Source organism: Centroberyx gerrardi, chromosome 3 (assembly GCF_048128805.1).
Source record: "Centroberyx gerrardi isolate f3 chromosome 3, fCenGer3.hap1.cur.20231027, whole genome shotgun sequence".
In the NCBI taxonomy this organism is placed as follows: Eukaryota; Metazoa; Chordata; class Actinopteri; order Beryciformes; family Berycidae; genus Centroberyx; species Centroberyx gerrardi.
In genome coordinates this window covers 26,714,623-26,735,120 of record NC_135999.1, presented here as the reverse complement: position 1 = coordinate 26,735,120, position 20,498 = coordinate 26,714,623, and the positions used below count along the sequence as shown (strand labels likewise).

The 20,498-nt window shown below is 43.1% G+C and overlaps 1 protein-coding gene across 2 annotated transcripts; it reads left to right on the top strand.

The window, feature by feature from the left end:
* Positions 1–613: 613 nt before the first annotated feature.
* tab1 (TGF-beta activated kinase 1/MAP3K7 binding protein 1) lies at positions 614–19,501 on the top strand. Of its 2 annotated transcripts, none has more exons than XM_078291155.1 (11): positions 614–659; positions 1,607–1,737; positions 4,137–4,290; positions 5,799–5,894; positions 6,863–7,001; positions 11,512–11,628; positions 12,979–13,090; positions 14,665–14,809; positions 15,412–15,625; positions 17,259–17,412; positions 19,275–19,501. In XM_078291155.1, exons 1-11 carry the CDS (start codon positions 627–629, stop codon positions 19,495–19,497), a joined length of 1,518 nt encoding a protein of 505 aa, XP_078147281.1. In that variant the 5' UTR covers positions 614–626; the 3' UTR covers positions 19,498–19,501. The 2 variants fall into 2 exon arrangements, with proteins under 2 accessions (XP_078147281.1, XP_078147278.1); XM_078291152.1 differs by having other exon boundaries at positions 19,272–19,501.
* The last annotated feature ends 997 nt before the right edge of the window (positions 19,502–20,498 follow it).

Sequence of the window (20,498 nt, the reverse complement as noted above, 5' to 3'; positions counted from 1 at the left end):
TATGATGAATATGATGTACTGGATTCGGACCCCAGGGAGACTAGCTGGTGCCATGGGCATCAGCTAATGGGGATCCGTTTAAATAAATAAATAAATAAATAAATAAATAAATCACCAACATCTGGTTGCAGCAACCTGTAAGTGATTCGCAGGGAGTCCGCAGGGTGGCGCTGTTGTCTAAGAAATCAAACGTAGCAACAAACAGGAAGTGCATTCGTTTTGTTGATAGGACAAACTGATTCATTAGTTAATTCACATGCATGTATGAAATAACAACCGTACAGATAGGAAACAGCATCACGCGAGTATGTGAGTTACATTTGAAAAAAAGTTCACACACTCCAAAAGTTGATACAGATGCTGCCTAGACGTGCTGTCGGAAATATCGCTATTACAAGGTGAGTGCAGATAAGTGATTTGTTTAACTTCTTTTTAAAGCATGATCTTGTAATAAATAATTAAGTATTACACAACTAAAGCAGCCACCAAAACTACTTGTGTTACCATGTTCATTTTGATCATTGTTATTTCCGACCAAAAGCAGCGACAGGTCGTGTTTACCACTTCGGAAATCGAAAGTATGAGCTTACGAGGAACACCTGAACGCAGCAAGAGTTCCGTCCAAGATGGCGGCCCAGCGTAGGAATCTGATGCAGAGCGTAAGAGAAAATGCAACCATTTATGATTTTCACGAATAATGATTATTACTGTTGGACTACTCGTTAAGAGTGCTTTGGTCAGATCTGTCAGTACCTCCACATAGGTCCGGCACTGGTCGTTCTCGCTTGTTTTGCATCGTTGTATGATGCTAACGCTAGCTAAAGGAGTTATGTCAACTGTTGCAGTGGTTAGCTAGCTAACATAACTTGAATTTCAAAATAACGCGACTTAGCAGGGGCTCAAAATTGTGTCTAATCATCCAAGGCTGTTGACATTACTGGAATGTAGTCAAGGACCTGTGTGGCCGGAATTAACTTCGCTTTGCTTGGCAGGTTTCATACAAAGGTTGTGAGTTAGCCTATGATTAGCATCGGCTAATAGGCTACTTTGTAAACAAATAAAGTAGCCGAATCATTGGCTTTTGTTATGTAAAGCTGACAGTTGATTAGAAGCCGTAATATGTCCTTTATGTTTTGCTTACAGGATTTTCCAGAATTTATGCTTATTGCTTATTGCAGTAGTGACAGTGGTAACAGTTATATTCTGTATGTTAGATCCTCACATTCAGTTTTCATGTAAAGGACAACCACATATATAAGGTTTTATCAAATTGGGATCTGTGGTCTAAAACCCCCCTGAGTCTTAGTTGGGGTTTTCCGTAGGGGATAATGAAGTGTGTACCTGGAAGTTTTAGACAATCCCAGTTTAGTATTTGAAAAGCCATCTAAGTGTATTTCTCTGTGATTTACCACTGACACTACCGAGTTGACGTGATGTATTAAACCTCACTGGCACACTAAACAGGTTTTAACAAACATGAGGAATTATTTAATACTACAGTAATTGGCCTGGGTCAGATTATCTATGCAGCACACTTCTTTTGCTTTGATCTGTGGAGCAAGGGACCTTTTAATAATAGGCTGTGTATCCTTTTTTTCAATGACAGCATCAGAGCTGGACAGATGACCTACCTCTGTGTCAGATGTGTGGGGTCGGCGCAGCACCCAACTGTGTGTACGGCCCCGATGGTAAAGGCACCCAGAGCCACCCCAACGAAGACGGACACTTCAGGTTCAGGTGAGATGCAACTGGCAAGCTATAGAGGGAGCCATGGACTGACTCCTGCTGGGGAGCCATGTGACAGCAAGGGTTATGTGATGCTTTATCTATCAGCTTATCACCTTTTGTCGATATTCACAATTTTGATAATGAAATGGGTCACCCACGTGAATGGTGTAAATAAATACTTTTTACATACAATGTTACTGGACTACCAACCAGCTGATGAATCAAGAAAATGATGGCAAGTCAAATGATCTTATCAGAGTCAGAGTCATCACCAACTGGATGTCGGCTGACAGACAGGTTTTACCAGCTGGATGTTGGCTGGAGATCAGAGACTCGAGCAGAAATGGCTGGTTTTTGCTCTTTCTCTCTGTTATTTTCCTTCTCTGGTCTGTCTTTCTTTCTCCCTGTTTTCTCTTCCTATGTGGGGGGCTGGGGGTGTTTACAAGTGATATCTGCCGTCTTATGAACGGGGAAATGCGATTCCACTGTCAAAATTGAGAATATTTAATTGTCTACTCGTGTTTTCTAATTTCTAATATGACATCAGTAATAGCATTGTAAACGCTGCACCAGGTGTTAAACTGAGTTGTGCAAGTAGGGATGCAGCAATGGGGCTGATTACCGATTCTGTGACTGTAAAAGTACACAGCAAGCATAAACAGCAAAGTTTCAATATACTGCCGTATACAGATTTAACAGATTTTTCTTGTGTCTGCATGACATTGCTTGCCTAACCATGTGTAAATAAATCCCAGTTTTTATCCAGACATTGTTACTTGATGACTGAGGTGCTTACTCACCTGTTGCCGCCAGTAAGACATGAGAAAGGGTTTCATTGTTTCAGCATAGACTCTGTCCAAACACTCAAAACTCTTTGTTCAGACAGGAACAAAATGAAATGACTACCTCTCTCTGAGCTGCGTTCCCGGCAGTGATGAAATTCAAAACAGCACAGCCTCTTAAAGAATAGATGAGCCCGTTCTCTATTTAAAAAAGAGAAAAGAGCTCGTATTCAATCACTGTCAACTGGTACATGAGCATAAATAATGAATGTAGGCATATAATGTGATCAGGCAGTTGAAACGGCACTCGGCCAATCACTGCTGACCTATTTAGAACGGTGGTTCTGAAACATTGTCATGTCATGGACCTTCAAACAGACGCACATTAGGCCACCGACCCCCATTTAATACGATTTTGTCCCAGGTACCCCTTTGTATGATGATTTATGATTTTGATGATTTAGGAGGATTTTTGTTGTTGTTTAGCATTGAATTGCAGAACAGTCTACACTGTGTGTGGAGAGATTATACTGGTGAGACTGAAAGTGGATCCCAGGATCACAATAGTCATATATAATGCATTCTCTAATTGGGATAATTTGTAGTGAATTAAATTATAGTGAAATTAAACTATTCCTAATTTCCCCACTTTGAGAACCACTGATTCAGAGTGTCTATCTGCCGATTATGATCATGATGATTGGTGCATCTTTACTGTCAAATCAGTTCAGACTAACTTAAAGGATAAGGCTGGTGTTTTTTAATGCATTGCTTATCGTCAACAAATCCTATGAAAATAACAAAATCATTAATGATTTTGTTTTGCCAACAAATCTCGTCCATGTAGCCGGTGCCCAGTGCAGCCATGTCCCAGCAGCCATAGAACTCCATTGTATTAAAAAAACGATTAAAAACACGTCACAGAGCCATGCCGTTGCTCTGGGCAACATATTTCATCATCGCGATTCACCGGGCCGGCCGACTTTTTCCTCAAACAACTTAATAAGCCGGCTGTAAACACGTTTGCGATCTCAGGAAAGTAGTTCCGTAGCACCGAAAATAGTCCCCGGCGTAATGAAGAATTTGTTCCCATTTGAATTTGATTTGGTAATAACTACAACAGCCTGAATTTTCATGGTAACAGTTAGCGATTTTTAAAATTGAAACTATGTCTTTGTGAGCTGTATTTAAAGGTTTTTAGCTTACAATTGGAGCCAGTGACTTCCGGTTTGAAGGCTAAAAAGGGAACGTGGGAAGTCAGAAAGTAACGGGAGTAGAGCAAACACATTGTTGATTTTGTTATTTTCATAGGATTTGTTGACGGTAAGCAATGCATTAAAAAACACCAGCCTTATCCTTTAATGCTCACTGAAATGGTTTTAATTGGAATCCCAGGATACTATTCACCCTCCTTTACCATATTATGACTCTAACCCACAGCCAAAGTCTTTATATTTTATTTGCCATAAGCTTTGGAGATTTCTGAACCTTCTGTTTCCCTCAAACACTCTCCAATCCTGAGTTTTTTGGATAAAGTATGTTGTTCTGTTGTTCAAAATCCCACCGTCTGCCCTCTTTCGAGCGATGTAGCAGCCTCGTGTCTGTTGTGCTTTCTCCACCAATCAGAGGCGAGGATGGCTGTTTCCTGTACGGGGTTTTTAACGGTTATGAAGGCAGCAGAGTGGCCAGTTTTGTCTCCCAGTGTCTGACGGCTGAGCTGCTGCTGGGACAGCTCAACTCCAGTCACACGGACAACGACGTCCGCAGGATCCTCACACAGGTAGGCAGAAGTGTGTGTGTTTCGTGTGGTAATGATCAGAATTTAAGCACTGTAATTTATATATTTTGAAGGAAAACGAAAAAGAGATAGAAAATAGAAAAGAGTCAAGACTCAGAAAATAGGAGGGGGACAGAGAGGGGAAAGAAGTTAAAAAAAAGAGAGAGATGTGTGTTTTTGAGATTTGTGACAAGGGACTTTTTGATTCACTAGCCACTGTGTCTGGTAGATTCATAAATTCTACCAGCTACTTTTTAAAATTAAAAGGGTAAAGGCTAAATATGATACAGAACAAAGCCTCACATGATAGGCTGAAGTTCATGTGTTCATTTGAGTTATGATGACAACGAAGGAATGCTTGAAGCAGATAATATTGACAACATGACAAAGCGATGCTGCTTAGAAGAACTGAACTGCTTTAAATGTTATTGCTCATCATGTCACCACTTCTCATTTATATATCACTTTTTTTTTTTCTTTGGCCCGATGTCTCCTCCTCTGCTTGCTGCAGCGCACCAGATCTCTGATTATCTGTCTGCTGGCCTCTTAACTCCAACAATATGTCGCCACATTCTGCTTCCAATTTGACAGTTTTATCAGCCTCAGGGAGGACGAGCTAAATTGATGTAGTGGGCGGCGAGGCTGCCCTATTTAATGTTTTCCTCAGTAATGAGATTTCATATCAAAACAATTTATTTTCAACTACATTGCTAAGTACGGTACCTGGGAGCGGCCATGGGAAGAAAAACAAAGGCATATCGGAGGTAAAAAGCGTCAGTGTGGGAGCTGCGTAAAGAGTCGACTAACTGGTGATTTGTTTCCCCAGTTTAGAGAAGTTTGCTCGCCCGCCACATAACAACTTTACCAGCCACTGCTCAGAATCACCCTCATTTGGTGGGTGGTGGGTGTCAACGTCCCACCCTGGTTGCATGGTTACTGCTGTACCTTAATTAGAGAAACATGTTGTGTACTACAGATTTTTCCGAACCTTTGTCTCTGTCAGTTAATTGTCTCTCATTTTTGTTATGTGATTTTTATGAAATCATTTCATTACTGTGTTTCAAACAATAAGCTTTGATTTTTTTTTTCACCACACTTTAGATTTGAAACCATTACACTAGTATGATACACGTGTTTTAACAAACAAGCAAAACTTGCACAAATGCTACTACATGTAATCCATTTCTTCATGTCCTGTTCCTGTATTGCCACACAACCCAGCAGATCAAATTTGTTTCAGTGCCAGTGATAAAACACCCAGACTTTATAACCACACTTGTTGCTGTATTTAACATTTCTGTTAGCTCTTATAACATAACACAGACCATCAGTATAAGTTATTTCCCTTTCTGTCAGACTTATTTGTAACATTCACTTGTTGTCAACAACTCTGCAATAGCAACACTCCCATTCACATGCATTGCTACAACATTTACAGCACATATCTTGTTGTACAGATAAGCTTGGGTCATTGCCAGGGTTTTGACATGCAGATTTTTTTGTTTTTTCAGGCCTTTGATGTGGTGGAGAAGAGCTACTTTGAGACGATAGATGATGCTCTGGCTGAAAAAGCCCACCTGTCCAACTACCTCCTACCACACAATGAGGTACGCACACACACACACACACACACAGTGCAAATCATATAGACAGTTTGAGCTGAGAATTGAGAAGAGAGGTGCTCTGCCGATTTCCATGGCAACCGCAGATTTCGGCATTACTGCGAGCTAATGCTCAGCCATTGGAGAATGAGCTTGTTATGTTCTAATTGGTCTCATCAGCCTGTTTCATTAGATAAGCCGGCTCAGTTCTCTCTCTCTCTCTCTCTCTCTGGATCGTTCACCGCCTGCTCGTCTGACTCCCCTTCACCCCGTCTTCCTCTCCTCCACGCCAGTCATCAGTTACATCTCCTCTTCTTTCCATTCTCTCTTTTTCGCTGCCTTGGATATTTTATTCAGTTTGGCTATTGTTGCTTGTGTGGGAGGGTGTGGGAGTTGGTGAGTTTTTATGGCGGCTTTAGTTAGTTTTTCCTCTGTTCTGTCGTGAGATGTTTCATTAAAGTCTGTTTTTTATCTCCTGTGTTCTCTCTTTCACACACTTTCTCTTTTTCTCTTTGTCTTATCTTTCTCTTTCATGCTCGCTCTCGCTCTCCCTCTCTCTCCCTGTGTTCTTGTTTCTTGCCCATCTCTTATCTTATTTCTTCGCACCTCTGCCTGTTTCTCTTTTCCTCCTCCACCAATCCTCCCTCCCTATCTCCTATTATTTCTGGCTGCCTCTTATGTTCTCTCATTTCTGTTTCTCTTTCATTTCTCACCTCCTCTCTTTTGTCCATTGTCTTTTCCCCTCTCTGCCCTTTTCCTTAATCCTCTTCTCCTCCTCTTCAATCTGCCCACTCCGATTCTATTCCTTTCTCTTGATTTCTTTCCTTACCTCTCCCCCTTTCCCTCCCTCTATTCCCCTCTCACCTCTTCCTCCTCCTTTCCCTTTTCTCTTCCTCACTACTCCTCCGTCTCCCTCTGTCCTCCTCCCCACTTTCTTCCGTTCTGTCTTTATTTCCCTCCCTCTCTCGTCTCAGAATGTGTCGTTCCACCAGCTCTCTCCTCAGAGCCAGAAGGTGCAGGAGCGTCTGAAGGAGCTGGAGCAGGAGGTGTCAGGAGGAGCTACAGCTGTGGTGGCGCTCATCCTCAACAACAAGCTCTACATCGCCAACGTCGGTATGGATACAGACGACACACACACACACACACACACACACACACAGAGACACTCACCAGGCACTTTATTAGGTACACCTATCTAGTAAAGGCTGGTCATCTGTTGCTATAACCCATTTATCGTAAGAACCAACAACTTGTGTGCTGCCCTTCTGCACACCACTATTGTAAAGGCAAGGCAAGTTCATTTGTATAGCGCATTTCGTACACATAGGCAATTCAAAGTGCTTTACACAAGGTATATAAGACATTATATAAGAAATACAGGATGAATAAAACAAACAAATAAAAAGATAAAGTGTATAAAAAGAGAGAATAAATGAGCATAAAAAGAGTTATTGGAGCGTTTGTGGTCTTTCTGTTAGCTTGAACAAGTCTGCCCACTCTCCCCTGACCTCTCTCATTAACAAGGGGGTTTTCAGCCACAAAACTGTCGCTCACTGGATGTTTTTTGTTTATCGCACCATTCTCTGTAAACTCTGGAGACTGTAGTGTGTGAAAATCCCAGGAGGGCAGCTGTTTCTCAGATGCTGGAACCGCCATGTCTGGCACCAGCAATAATGTCACTTAGATCACGCATCTTGCCCATTCGAATGTTTGTTCGAACAAAAAGCTAAATCACTTCACCATGTCTGCATGCTTTATGTATTGAGTTGCTGCCATATGATTGGCTGTTTGGAGGAGCAGGCTATTTGCGTTAACGAGCAGGTGTACCTAATAAAGTGGCCGGTGAGGGAATACACATAAGAAGACATAAATTCACATAAACATAGAAATATGTAGATACATACAAACACACATACACAGGAAGATAGTCCTACACACACACACACACACACACACACACACTCACTCACTGACACGGGCAGATAGAGGCCTAAACACTAACACATGCTGTTTTATGCGGGGGTTTTCCAGCTTAGGGCACCAAAGTCTTTGCTGCTCACGCCAAAATAAAAATAAAAAAACAAGGAACTGAAAAGCGAACCGGAAAAAATGTGACTTTTGGCACAGCCTAGCAGACCAATCAGGGGAGGACATGTGTCAGTGACACAACTCTGTAATTGGCTAAGCAGAAGAAACAGCAGATGTGCCTCAGTGGCTGTGTAGGTGGGTTCTCGCACTGTGCCGCTTGTTTGGCTAAAAACAGCAACTGTTGTGAACTTGGAAACTTTGTCGCTAGATTTAACGCCGTTTCTGAATGCAACTTAATTTCTCAGAAGTGACGAGTGACAAATCTAGCTTCTTTTTTGGACCATGGGGAAAACGCTATGTGTTGAATCCTACAGCATTTGGCAACAAATTGAGGGTGTCTGCAGGTCCTGAAAAAGTCTTAAAATGTCTGGAATTTGATTATCTACATTCAAGGCCACAAAAGTCCTTGAATATTGTTAAATACAGCCTTTAAGTCTTATTTAACAGTGAGAAATCAGCCCAGTCATGTAAACCCATTCTCTGGATCAGGACAACACTTTTTTTTTTTTTCCCATTTTCTCATTCATTTCAGGGAATAAATTGGTCTTATATTTCTTTTCATCATATAAATGGCATTGAAAAGTTCTTAAAAAGTCTTGATGAAGCTTGCAGATACCTTGAAATTGGCCTGACAAATGCCCTCACAACAGAGGTGCCGCCACAGCCCCATTTTAACCGTGTTATGATGCCCTCCATCGCTCCCGTTCTCTTTTTGCCTCCACACAGAAAACACAAGCACTTATTTTTAGCGACCATGTAAGGTAATCCCGGATCCCCAGCCTCAGCTTCAGGCAGGGCATGTCGGGGCTGGGCTGGGGCTGGGCAGGTATGACTCTTTACACGTTTAGTTTCCTGATGCATCACGCGTCGCTTCTCCAGCTTCATGTTTTGACCTGTTTTGATGTGATTTGGTCGTTTTATTCTACAGTTTTAAGTAGCTTTGGTAAGAAAAGGTGCTGTACAATTATTAATAATGGTCATTTAAAGTGATATTAACTACTACTACTACCTGTTTTCATCTTCAGTACTTTGTCAGAGTGTGAGGAAGGAGATTCATAACCTTTGAGGGTGATGATTACATTTCCATCACATTTTAGGCAGTTTGTTGCTCTTATCCAGCACAGTAAAATACATCTACATTTCTAGATCGCCAATATTACAAGCAACCAACAGTAAGGAGAGCAAGGGCCAAAGCTACAGAATACTGAATATACATGTGTTTCTGTAGTCCTGTGATCTGACACACACATGCTCACATACTGTACGCACACACACAGATACACACTTTATCACCCGTAAATAGGGCATTCTAAATGAAATTAAGTGGTGAAACATCGCCGATACATACGATCTAGGAAAGTACAATCATTATATATGATTATACACGATTAAATGCTTTAACATACAGTACAGAAAGTTTTTTTTCCCACAGGTTGTGTTTTCATATACTCTGGCCCTCAGACAGATGTTAGAATGATATTGGCTCTCTTTATCCAAAACAGTCTCAGAACATTGACCGGTGTTTTCGCAGCCTCAGTGCCAAACCAGGCTCCTGCAGACTACAGCTGGAGGGGCAGTAGCATGATAGCTTGTTCTGCGTGTGTGTGTGTGTGTGTGTGTGTGTGTGTGTGTGTGTGTGTGTAGACTCCCCTCCTGACACCTTTACCAAGCTACAGAACAGAAAAGCAGGATTTCATTAATATTTCACTATACTCCAGACCATTTTATATCCTTAGCTGTGAGGAAATGAGGATGGTACTGCTGGGAGAGGGGGGAAAGACATTGAAACAAAACAAAACAAAACAAAACACACACGCATACACACACACACACACACACACACACACACACCACCCCTGAGGAGCCAGAGTAATTTCTTAGAAGTATTTCTCATCAGGCAATCACCAAAGTTCCTCACACAGTGTGTCGTCCCACAATACCAGATGGCAGCTATTTGGGAGTCCTTTTATAAGCGCTGTGGCTCTTCTCACTATTGGCTGTTTATAGTTGGCGATAAAGGAATTGAAGCTTATTCTACTGTTGCACTCATTGTAAGTCACTCTGGAAATGAGCGTTTGCTAAATCCCTAAAATATAATGTGTCAAGTGTTTCTGTCTCTTCACCTGCATCTCCCATTCTGGGGCGCGAAAAGGAGAAGGACCCCCTCGCCCTCATTCCGGGATTTCATTTTCTCCTCTCCTCATGTCCTCAAGGACGTGGCGGAGAGCAGAAAACGGGGGGCCGATAATTAGTATGGGGGAGAGAGGAGGACCGTTCTCCCCACTGGCCCGCTGTGTGGGGGTCAGGGGTCAAAGTTGACAGTACATGAATCCCAGGGAGGTTTCACGTAAGGGGGGGCTCAGGAAAGCACTTCCAGCTGCGCCGTGATGTGAAATATATTTGACAGTTAAGGTCGTATGACCCATAATTTGATACGCTGGGAGTGGGGATGTGAGGGGGGCTGGTGGTAGTCAAGGGTGTATGAACACACCACAGGCTTGGTCAGTCCATCTGCACAGATATTTAACATAGCAAGTTTAGTTTATTTCTGCACGTATGGAAATGATAATGAGCAGCAGGCCGGCCATGATATGGTTAGAGAGACTCTCCTGTAACTGAAAGATCACAGGTTTGACAGTACAGTACAGTACAGTACAACAGCCATGTGTCCTGTCAGTGTCCTTGAGCAGAGACACTGAACCCCTACCTGCTCACTTATTGCAAGCTAATTGCCTGCAATGTAAACGATAAAACAGAAAGAACAGAAAAAACAAAGAAAGTGCAGGTAAGGTAAAACAACAGAGGCCTCATAAAAAAACATCTGGCCTCAAAAGACAAAACAAGAGTGTGTGTCCCAGGTGATGTCTGGGCCTCCAGGCATGCGCACTTCACAAAGTTTAACTGGCAGTATGTTAAACCCCAGGGTAATGTACGGTGCTGTGCCTACGGCCATGCCCAGGAACTAAAACACAACATAATCAGAGTGCTGTGCTTTTATTTTAGAACTGTACAATTTGGATGATACACAACAACTGAAGAAGAAGATCAGTTGTCTGATTCTGTGTGTTTGTGATGGATCATCAAAAACAAATTTTTTAATATTTGTTTGTGGGGATCAACGTTGGCTGTTGACATTTGTCTATTTATATATTTTTTTTGAAATATTAGGATGATTTCATTGAAATAAGCTGAGTATGAGCTTTGTTAAATAGTTTTATTTATTAAGTAGTGTTATTTCTAAGTTATTATTCATTCAACCAACTGCACACTGTGAGGCTTTGCTGAAAGTTTAATCATCTTATTTTTTTCTTTTTCTTACAGCATTTGCAAATGCTATAAGAAAAATAAAAATAAAGATGCAATTACATTTTCAGCAAAGCCTCACAGTGTGTGGTTGGTTAATTTCTTTCTCTCTCTCTCTTTGTTTATTTCTTTGTTTCTTTCTCTCTTTCTCTCTTCCTTCTCAGATATGCATTAAATAGTCGACCATGACAAAATGGTCCGTGTGTAAATACTTGTGTGTCTGCGGTTCCAGGTACCAACCGCGCCCTGCTGTGTAAGTCGAGCAGCGACGGCCAGAACCAGGTGCTCCAGATCGGACGACCCCACACCACCGACAACGAGGACGAGCTGCAGAGACTGGCTGCACTGGGTGAGACACATAGACAAGTAGAAAGGTTGATGGGCAGACAGACTGGCAAGCAGATGCGTAGACCATCAGAGAGACAGAAAAAGTAATAGATAGACAGACTGGCCGATCAATAGATACACGGACAGACTGACCAATAGACTGTTTGGCAGTCAGAGAGACGGTTATTCTGACTGATTGGAAATAAATGGGCGGACAGACTGGCAGAAAGATTGACTGACTGGCAGGATCAGAATCACTTTATCTGCCAAGTGCGATGAATAGACAGGAATTCGTGTTGGTGCCATGGGTGCAGAGGCATATCAAATTGGCAGAGCGGCATGAGTACATAGGGACACACTTGTTACCTGACCTCGCGTTCAGTCCAGGATATGCAGGCGGACGGAGAGACCGCTATTCAGGCAGATTGGCTGCCACGGAGACGCACAGACAGCCATCCATCCATCCGTGTTGGACAGCCGAGCTAATGATCCAGTAATGGCGGTCGTGCATGCAGCAGGAAACGCAGGCGTTGTGATTAGCTTTGCAGAACCATTAGGTGTAGCCTGGCACCAATAATGAACATAATGGGGAATTAGCTACCTTGTTTCCTAGCATTTTACATCACACCATTAGATGGGGAGACAGAGCTCTTGTCTGTCTCTCTCTCTCTCTCTCTCTTTGTATTCTCTGTATCTCTCTCTCTCTCTCTCTCTCTCTCTCTCTCTCTCTCTCTCTCTCTCTCTCTCTCCCTTCTGTCCTCCCTCTCTGTCTCTGCCAATCGAGAGTCACATAATTATTCTGTAGCTCAGGCCATTCTCTGAATGATTTAAATGGAGCGGCAGTCATTCCATTAGACTGGCTGAAGGTGACCCCCCCCCCCACCCCCACCCCATACCCAACACACACACACACAACACGCTACCTTGCACCACCCACTGCTTCTCCTTATTGCTCTTGTCTCTGGCTGATCTATGCGCTCTCTCTCTCTCTCTCTCTCTCTCTCTCTCTCTCTCTCTCTCTCTCTCTCTCTCTCTCTCTCTCTCTTTCTCTCTCTCTTTCTCTCTCTCTCTCTCTCTCTCTCTCTCTCTCTCTCTCTCTCTCTCTCTCTGTCCACATCCCATCCCCTCCTCTCCTGTCTCTTCCTCTTGTTTACATTGTTCATTGCTCTCCCCTCTGCTCTCAGTTCAGTTCAATATGCTTCATTGGCATGAATGTTTAAAGATAACAGTGTTGCCAAAGCTTCAGTAACAGTTTTGTAATTGATAAAACAAAAACAGTAATTGATAAAACAAAAAAACGCTCTCTAATGCTGTCATTCTCCTTTTTCCTCTCCTCTCCTCTCCTCCCCTCTCCTCTCTCTGTTGTGTATAGGAGTGGACTCGTCCCGTGTGAGGCAGGCAGGACAGCTTGCGGGACAGAGCAGCACCAGGAGGCTCGGAGACTACAGAGTCAAATTCAACTACTCAGACATCGACCTGCTCAGGTGAAGGCAGAATACGCATACATACATCTTTGCAAACCTACTGCAGCCTTTTCTCTCTCTGTCTTTCTCTCTGTCCCTCCCTCTCTCTCTCTGTTGGATGTGTTTTATTGCCATGAAAGTTCAGAACGATATTGCGAAAGGAGCGAGACAAAAGATATTAAATAGCCTCCCCAGCTTTCCCACAGAAAAGAAAATCAGAATCTGCAGGTCACCTGTCAAAAATCAGCAGTTAGAAAAAGGGTTTCTGTAATATTCCACAGCCTTTAAAAAGCAAAGTAAAATACATATTTTCATGAAATGCAGACAGAACATTTCTAGCTTTCATCCAGAGTTATGCATTTTTTTTGATGGATCAAAAATTTGATCAAAAGAAATAAACTATCTTTACAAGTAGCCTATTTCTTGGCCAATAATAATAATAAAACTGTGAGGCAGGGGGAACTGGGGCATCTGATTAAACATTTTAACATTAAATCCCTTGTATTGTATCCCGTGACTGTATGAGTGAGTGAGAGTGAGTAGGGATGGGACGATTTATCGAAATTCAATATATCGCAATACGAAAATGTGACAATACGTATTGTGGGGCAGGAAAAAAGAATCGCAATATTAGCTCCATTTTATTCCGCTGTAGTAATCACAAATGAGACGCTTGCCCATCACAATTTCACAAGCTCTCCATCCAAATTGTATCATTTTCACTTTGTAAAGACATTTTTCAATTGTTGTTTACATTCTAGCAGCCAGTGCCATCGCTAGAAAGATTTGCAGCTCAGAAATAAACAGAATTCTGCACACTCAGACTTTGTTGTCTTTGAACTTTTATTTATTACATCATATCGTGGTTGTATCAAATCGTGAACCCCATATCGCGTAATCATATTGTGAGGTAAGCGTATCGTCCTGTCCCATCATGAGTGTATGTGTTCAGGACCTGGACAGTGGAGGATCTCTCTCTATATATTACAGTCTTTATATTTGAGTCTGCTCCAGCTGCTCTTTAACCACTGCCGAGCCTCTTCAAATTCCACGATCCCCCCCTCCCCCTCACCCTTCTCATTTCCTGTTCCTGTCTGCGGCCCGGGCCAAGCAAATCAGGCCCAGATCTTGAAAAGCCATTCCAATTATGATCCTCAATAAAAGACACTTAATAGAATCTTAATAGAATTTCCCCCTCAGTGCCGTCGAAGAGAGTGCAGGAAACGTGACGTGGAAAAAAAAAAAAGCCTGAGCGACTCTTTATTTCATCTCATAGATCCAAAGCTTGATTGCGTTTAGGTCGGGTGCACTTATCTTGTCATCCTCTCTCTTTCTCTTTTTGTCTATCTTCCTCCCTCTTTCTCTCTTTCTCTCTCTCCATCTCTCTCCCAATCTCTCCCAATCTCTCTCATCCTCTCTCGTCTTCGTCTTTCCTTCTGTTTACCTCAATCTCTTACTTTCTCTCCTTCTTTCCCCATCTCTTTTTTCCATCTCTCTCCATCTCTTGTTCCCGATCTCTGTCTCTCACTCATTCCTTCATTTATCTATTCTCCCATCCATCCATCTGTCCTCCTCCACCATACCGATGTCATCAGTGGGGCCAAGAGTAAGCCAATCATTGCGGAGCCGGAGATCCACGGCAGCCAGTCATTGGACGGCGTGACGGGCTTCCTGCTGCTGATGTCAGAAGGACTCATCAACGCCCTGGAGTCTGCCCACGGCCCAGAACAGGCCAATCAGGTTGGCGGATTCATCTTGGCAGTCTCTTCCTCCCACCTCATTCCCCCTCCCTCTCTTATTCTTCCGTCTGTTTTTATTTTTTTTTTTAAATCTCTTCACTTGTCTTCCCTCTTTTGCAAACCACCTGTTCTCCCTTTCACATCTTTCTCTCTTTGATCGCCATGTCATCTTCCTCCTTCTCTTCCCTCTCCTCTGTCTCCTTCCATCTCCGACCTGCTCTCCTCCCTTTCGCGTCCCTCTCATCTCTTTGTCACACTTTTGCCTCTTCTTTCCCTTTCTTCTACTTTGTCTCCTACTTTCTTGACCACTTCCCCTCACTTTCCCCACCTTTCCTTCCTTCCTTCCTTCCTTCTCTTGTTGACTTTTCCTTCTCTTCTCTTCTCTTCTCTTCTCTTCTCTTCTCTTCTCTTCTCTTCTCTTTGCTCTCTTCTCTTCTTATATTCTCTTCCCTCCTTTACCACCTTCTCCCTTTTACCTCATGTTGACTTCCTCTGTTCTCTTCTGTTTTCTACTCTTCTCGTCTCTTCTTCATTTTCCCTCCTTTGCCACCTTCTACCTTTCACATCAACCCCTCTCTCTCTCTCCTCTGCTGTGCATCGCAGGAGATGGTTGCCATGGTAGCAGCAGAGCTGGCCCAGCAGAGCAGTCTGGAGGCAGTGGCTCAGTCGGTGGTGGAGCGCGTGAAGCGGCTTCACCACGACGTCTACGTCTCCGGCCGCCAGAGGGCGCCGTACTGCTCGCGCCATGAGGACATGACCCTGCTCATCCGCACGCTCAACTACACGCTGACCGACGGGGCGCTGACGCCCACGCAGGGTAGGAGAGCTGGGGGACAAATGGCTGTTGACCTGATCTCTACCAGGGGATCACGGAAAACCTTTCATGGAAAACTGGCCACATGAGTGTCAGTGTTCCTCACAGAGAAGTCTTAGGATTTAGAACCATAGACCTGGAGAATTTAAAAGCATGTAGACATTTTAGAATTTACATTCATGTAGAACTTTTAAAATCATGTAAAACTTTCAGGATTTAGAATTATTCAGGACCTTAGAATCATATCGGACCTTTAGCATTTAAACATTTAGCATCGCATAGAGCCTTTTAAATCATACAGAAGTTGTAGAATCACATAGAAATTTTAGGATTTGGTGTCACGCAGGACCTGTAGAATTTGGATCCATATCGAACTTTCAGAGTGGTACAGAACTTTTACAATCACGTAGAATCTTAGAACTATATTAAACCTTTGGGATTTAAACATTTAGAACATTTGCAATTACAAGAGAACCATCTTAGACTGTTAGGATTTAGAATCATATAGAACTTTAAAAATCATATAAAACCTTTAGAATATACAGTAAGTCTTCAATAGGAATAGAGCCATATAGAACTTTTAGAATTTAAAATCACAAACTATAGAATTTAGAACCATATGGAACTTTCACAAAGGTCATTTACCTGCCATCTAGGAACGAGACTAGCTCGGTAAAGATTTCTCATCTTCCCTTTGCAGTGCCCTTCACAGGTCCCTTGTGGCCAATAGGCGTGTGTCCTGTAATCTCTCTTGACAGGCATTTATACGGTCGTGTTATGGACATCTGTTGGCAGACGATGAATAAACTAGAATATGATCCTCAAAAGACAGAAGTTTAGAGGAAGCAAAGTTTTATGAAGGGTGTAGCCATGGATACACTTTTACTGCTCAGCTCAGAATTTTAACCACTCGTCCAGAGCCAAAACTGCAAGGTCCAGGCAAAAAAAAAAAAATCCAATTTACTCCAGATTCCCAAGATGACTGTTTTTCTGCTGAAGCTGCACACTGATTTCACACTCTTTTTTTTTTTTTCTTTTGACCACAGTACTTGCAAAAAGTATTAAAAAAAACAGTGCTGTAGCTTAGACTTTTTCATTGCGAAATAAAACTGAACAGCAGCCATTTACCTAGAGCCCAGTTTATTGTTCACACAGAATGAAAGATCCTGTCCTACCTTTATTATTATGGCTGAATAATTCACCTTTTGTCTGGATACAATTTGTCTGGTGAACTTTCTAAATAGCATCTAAACAGGTGAAGTATGAACAGTGCTGAATAACAATTGACGTTTAACCCTTTACCTTTACACTGTGGAATTAGCCAGTAGCAAATTTATTTTTAAACAACTTGCCAGAATACATTTGATTAGGAGTTAAGGTCAAATGCTTAATTTTAATTCTACTTGTTTTATACTGTTGTATCCATGCATGTATTTCATTCACACTTTTGTTTGTTTGAGCTTGTCCTTAGCCTTTTGATATGTAAGAATCATTGTTTACTGTACAAATGTGGCTTATCTTATTAATATTTCTGCTGTTGGACCCCAGGAGGACTAGCTGACACCCTTGTGCACAGCGGGGATCCTTATCAATAAACAATAAACCTCTGTCTGTATGTGCTCCACCCTTCTCCCAGGCGGTCGTATCTACCCAGTGTCGGTGCCCTACTCCAACAGCCAGAGCACCAGTAAGACCAGTGTCACCCTCTCGCTGGTCATGCCCTCCCAGGGCACCCTCACCAATGGGACCAACACCGCCTCCACCCTGGAGGAGGGCACCCCCACTCCTGGGTAAGCTGAGTTGTTCCCTCCCTTGTCCCTCCACTGCTGTGCTTGCTCTGGGTAAGCTTGATTTTCACTCCCATGTTCCCCTCCTACTGCAATTTTTCACTCTGGGTAAGCTTGATTTTCACTCCCTTGTCCCACTGATGTTATGTTTGCATTGGGTAAGCTTGATTTTCACTCCCCTGTGTCCCTCTACTGCTAAGTTTATTTTGGGGTAAGCAAGATTTTCAACTCCCCCATCCCTCTGCTGCTATATTTACTTTGAGTAAGCTTGAATTTTACTCCCCTGTGACCCTCTACTGCTATATTTATTTTGGGTAAGCTTGATTCTGACTTCCCCATCGTTCTGCTGCTATGTGTGGGCCGGGGTCCCTTTCATGGAGCTTGTTGGAATGGGAAGCAAGCATATAAGCCTATAAACTTTATTATAGCAATGATACACTCAAGGGCATTCTTCACTGTGATTACAGGCAGTGGTTAGCTGTAAGAAGTTACTCAGTAATGTGTTTTTATTGCTTTTCCCAGGAACAAGTAGTGCAACAAATTACTATTTGAATTTCAGTAACAATATTCGACTTAAAACTTAACTATACCCCACACCTATCCCTCAATTCATTTTCAGCAGAATTAGTTGGTGTCCTCTCACAGCTTAGAGGACAAACAGCAGAAAAGTTGATTTTCATTGGGTGGAAATATTCCCAATACTTCTTATGCAGGAAAAAGACTGCAAGAATATTGGGCATCAAGGCTATTTGGTTCCCCTGATCATTCACAGGAGAGGTACCTGAGTTTTCACAATTTGTGAAAGTATAATATATTAATATATTCCTTTTTTTGGGGGTAACAAGCCCAACACTGATTATGGGTGAAGTGGCTACTGGGTACAGTCGAGTATCGTTGGCAACACCAAAGTACCCATATTCACAGGAAAGAATGCCCCCAAGGCTACTGTGGATTTTGTACAGCACTTACCAGTTCATGTGTAATGTCTTTCTTCAAAGTGGAGTACATACAGGACAATTAAATAATACAAACAGCATGAAACATTGCTAACTAGCCCCCTGGCTTTATAGGCAATATCAGCATGGTTTGAACACATGTTTTGTCATGTTGCCTGGCAGAAACTACCTGTAGTATAATATGACTACGGAATTTAACAAGACCCGCACGTCTGTACTAGGATATGAATGTGGCTGCTGCTTTGGTTTGATGCATGTGCATGCTTTCTTTCTCCAATCATTTACTGCTCCTTTCTTTCTTTTCCTGGTTCTTGGTGCTGCCCTTTGCCCCGTCCTCCACTTGGACTGCTCCCTATCTTCTCTTCCTCTGTGATTTGCACTTCCACTCTGTTCCTGTCTTTCACTGACTGAATCTCACGCTCTGTATTTCCCTCTCTCACGGGCCCCAACTCGTCGATATCCATCCCGTGTCCTGCGCTCTCTCCTTGCCTCTCTCCTCTCTCCTTTTCCGCTCTTCAGCACGCTCCGCCCCGCTATCTGCCAAACCTCCGTTGACATCCTGCAGCCCATAATTGAATTCCCTCTTTCCCCCTTCTCTCCCCTTCTCCCTCTTCCCCCACTCCCCCCTCTTCGTCATCTCCCGCTCTCCACCTCCCTCTTCTCTCTCTCCTCCGCCCCTCCGCCTCCTCCTACTCTCCCTCTCTCCACCTCCCTTTTCTGTCTCTCCACCCCCGACATGGATCCCTTCCTGTCTTCTGACGCCATCACCTTCATCCCTCTCTCCTCCTCTATCCCCACCCTCATCCCTCTCTCCTCCTCTATCCCCACCCTTCTACCTGTCTGCCCCTCTTCTTTCACCCTCCCCACCCATCCCCCTCTCCCCTCTTCCTCCTCGGCTCTCCCCAGCAGTCAGAGCCCCACCGCCACCCTCCAGTCCACCAACACCCAGACGCAGAGCTCCAGCTCCAGCTCGGGAGACGGCAGCCTCTTCCGGCAGAGGGGCAGCCAGGCGGCTCAGCCGGACGAGACGGGCAGGGTGCCGCCCTACGTGGACTTCAGCCAGTTCTACCGCCTGTGGGGAACCGACCACAGCGACGGCCAGAGCACCCAGGGGGGCCTGGGACCCCAATGAGGAGGAGGAGGAGAAGGGTGGGTGGGTGCTGGAGCATTGGGGAGAGGGGTGTGAGGGTGGGACGGGTGAATGAATGGACGCTGTTCCTGTATCATAACTAAGAAACGTGACCTTGAGGAGCTTCGGAACAGACGGAAGAAGGAGGAATAATCTCTTACACAGCAAGAGAGCGTTATAGAAAAGTGGAAACGAAATGACGTTCGCTCTTCTGTGGTAGAAGCTGGCTGTGTGTGATCGTGAACTTGTATGCCAGAGCATGGCTGCTGGTGTTGGATGTGAAAACATGTATGTGCAAACAGGGTTCCCACAGAGCTTGACAATCCTTGAAAGTTTGTGGATTTGAGAAAGATTAAATAAGGCCTTAAAAGTTTTTGAACAAGAATGGATGGCCTTGAATGTAGTTAGATAGATATTTACTTGGATATACACTACCAGTCAAAACTTTGGACACACCACATTTTTGTTTATTTTTACTTTTTTCCATATTTTAACATAATAGTAAAGACATCAAAACTATGAAATAACACAAATGGAATCATGCAGTGACCAAAAAAGTGTTAAACAAATTAAAACTATCTTATATTTTAGATTCTTTAAAGTAGACCCTTTGCCTTGATGGGAAGGCAAAGGCTTTGGAAAGAAATAAAAAATAAAGTATAAAAAAAAAAAAATGGAAGTAATAAAAAAATACACAGGCATCAACTTCAAAAGTAAATTTCAAGCATTTAAGCAGAAGCCTTTAGAGCAAAATGGCTTTAAGAGAATGAAAAACATAGAACATTCAATCGGGTGTGTCCACACTTTTGACTGGTAGCGTAGCAGAAGTGTTGATGAAATTATTTCACTATGACTTCTTCACTGGACAAGATTATGAGCAAAGAAAAAAGAGGCCTCTACGATAAATTTGACCAATCTGATGTCTTGCCCCAGAACATAAAAGTCCTTGAATTGGACGACCAAGTGCGTGCGGGAACCCTGTTCATAGAGTCTGTTTTCCAGGA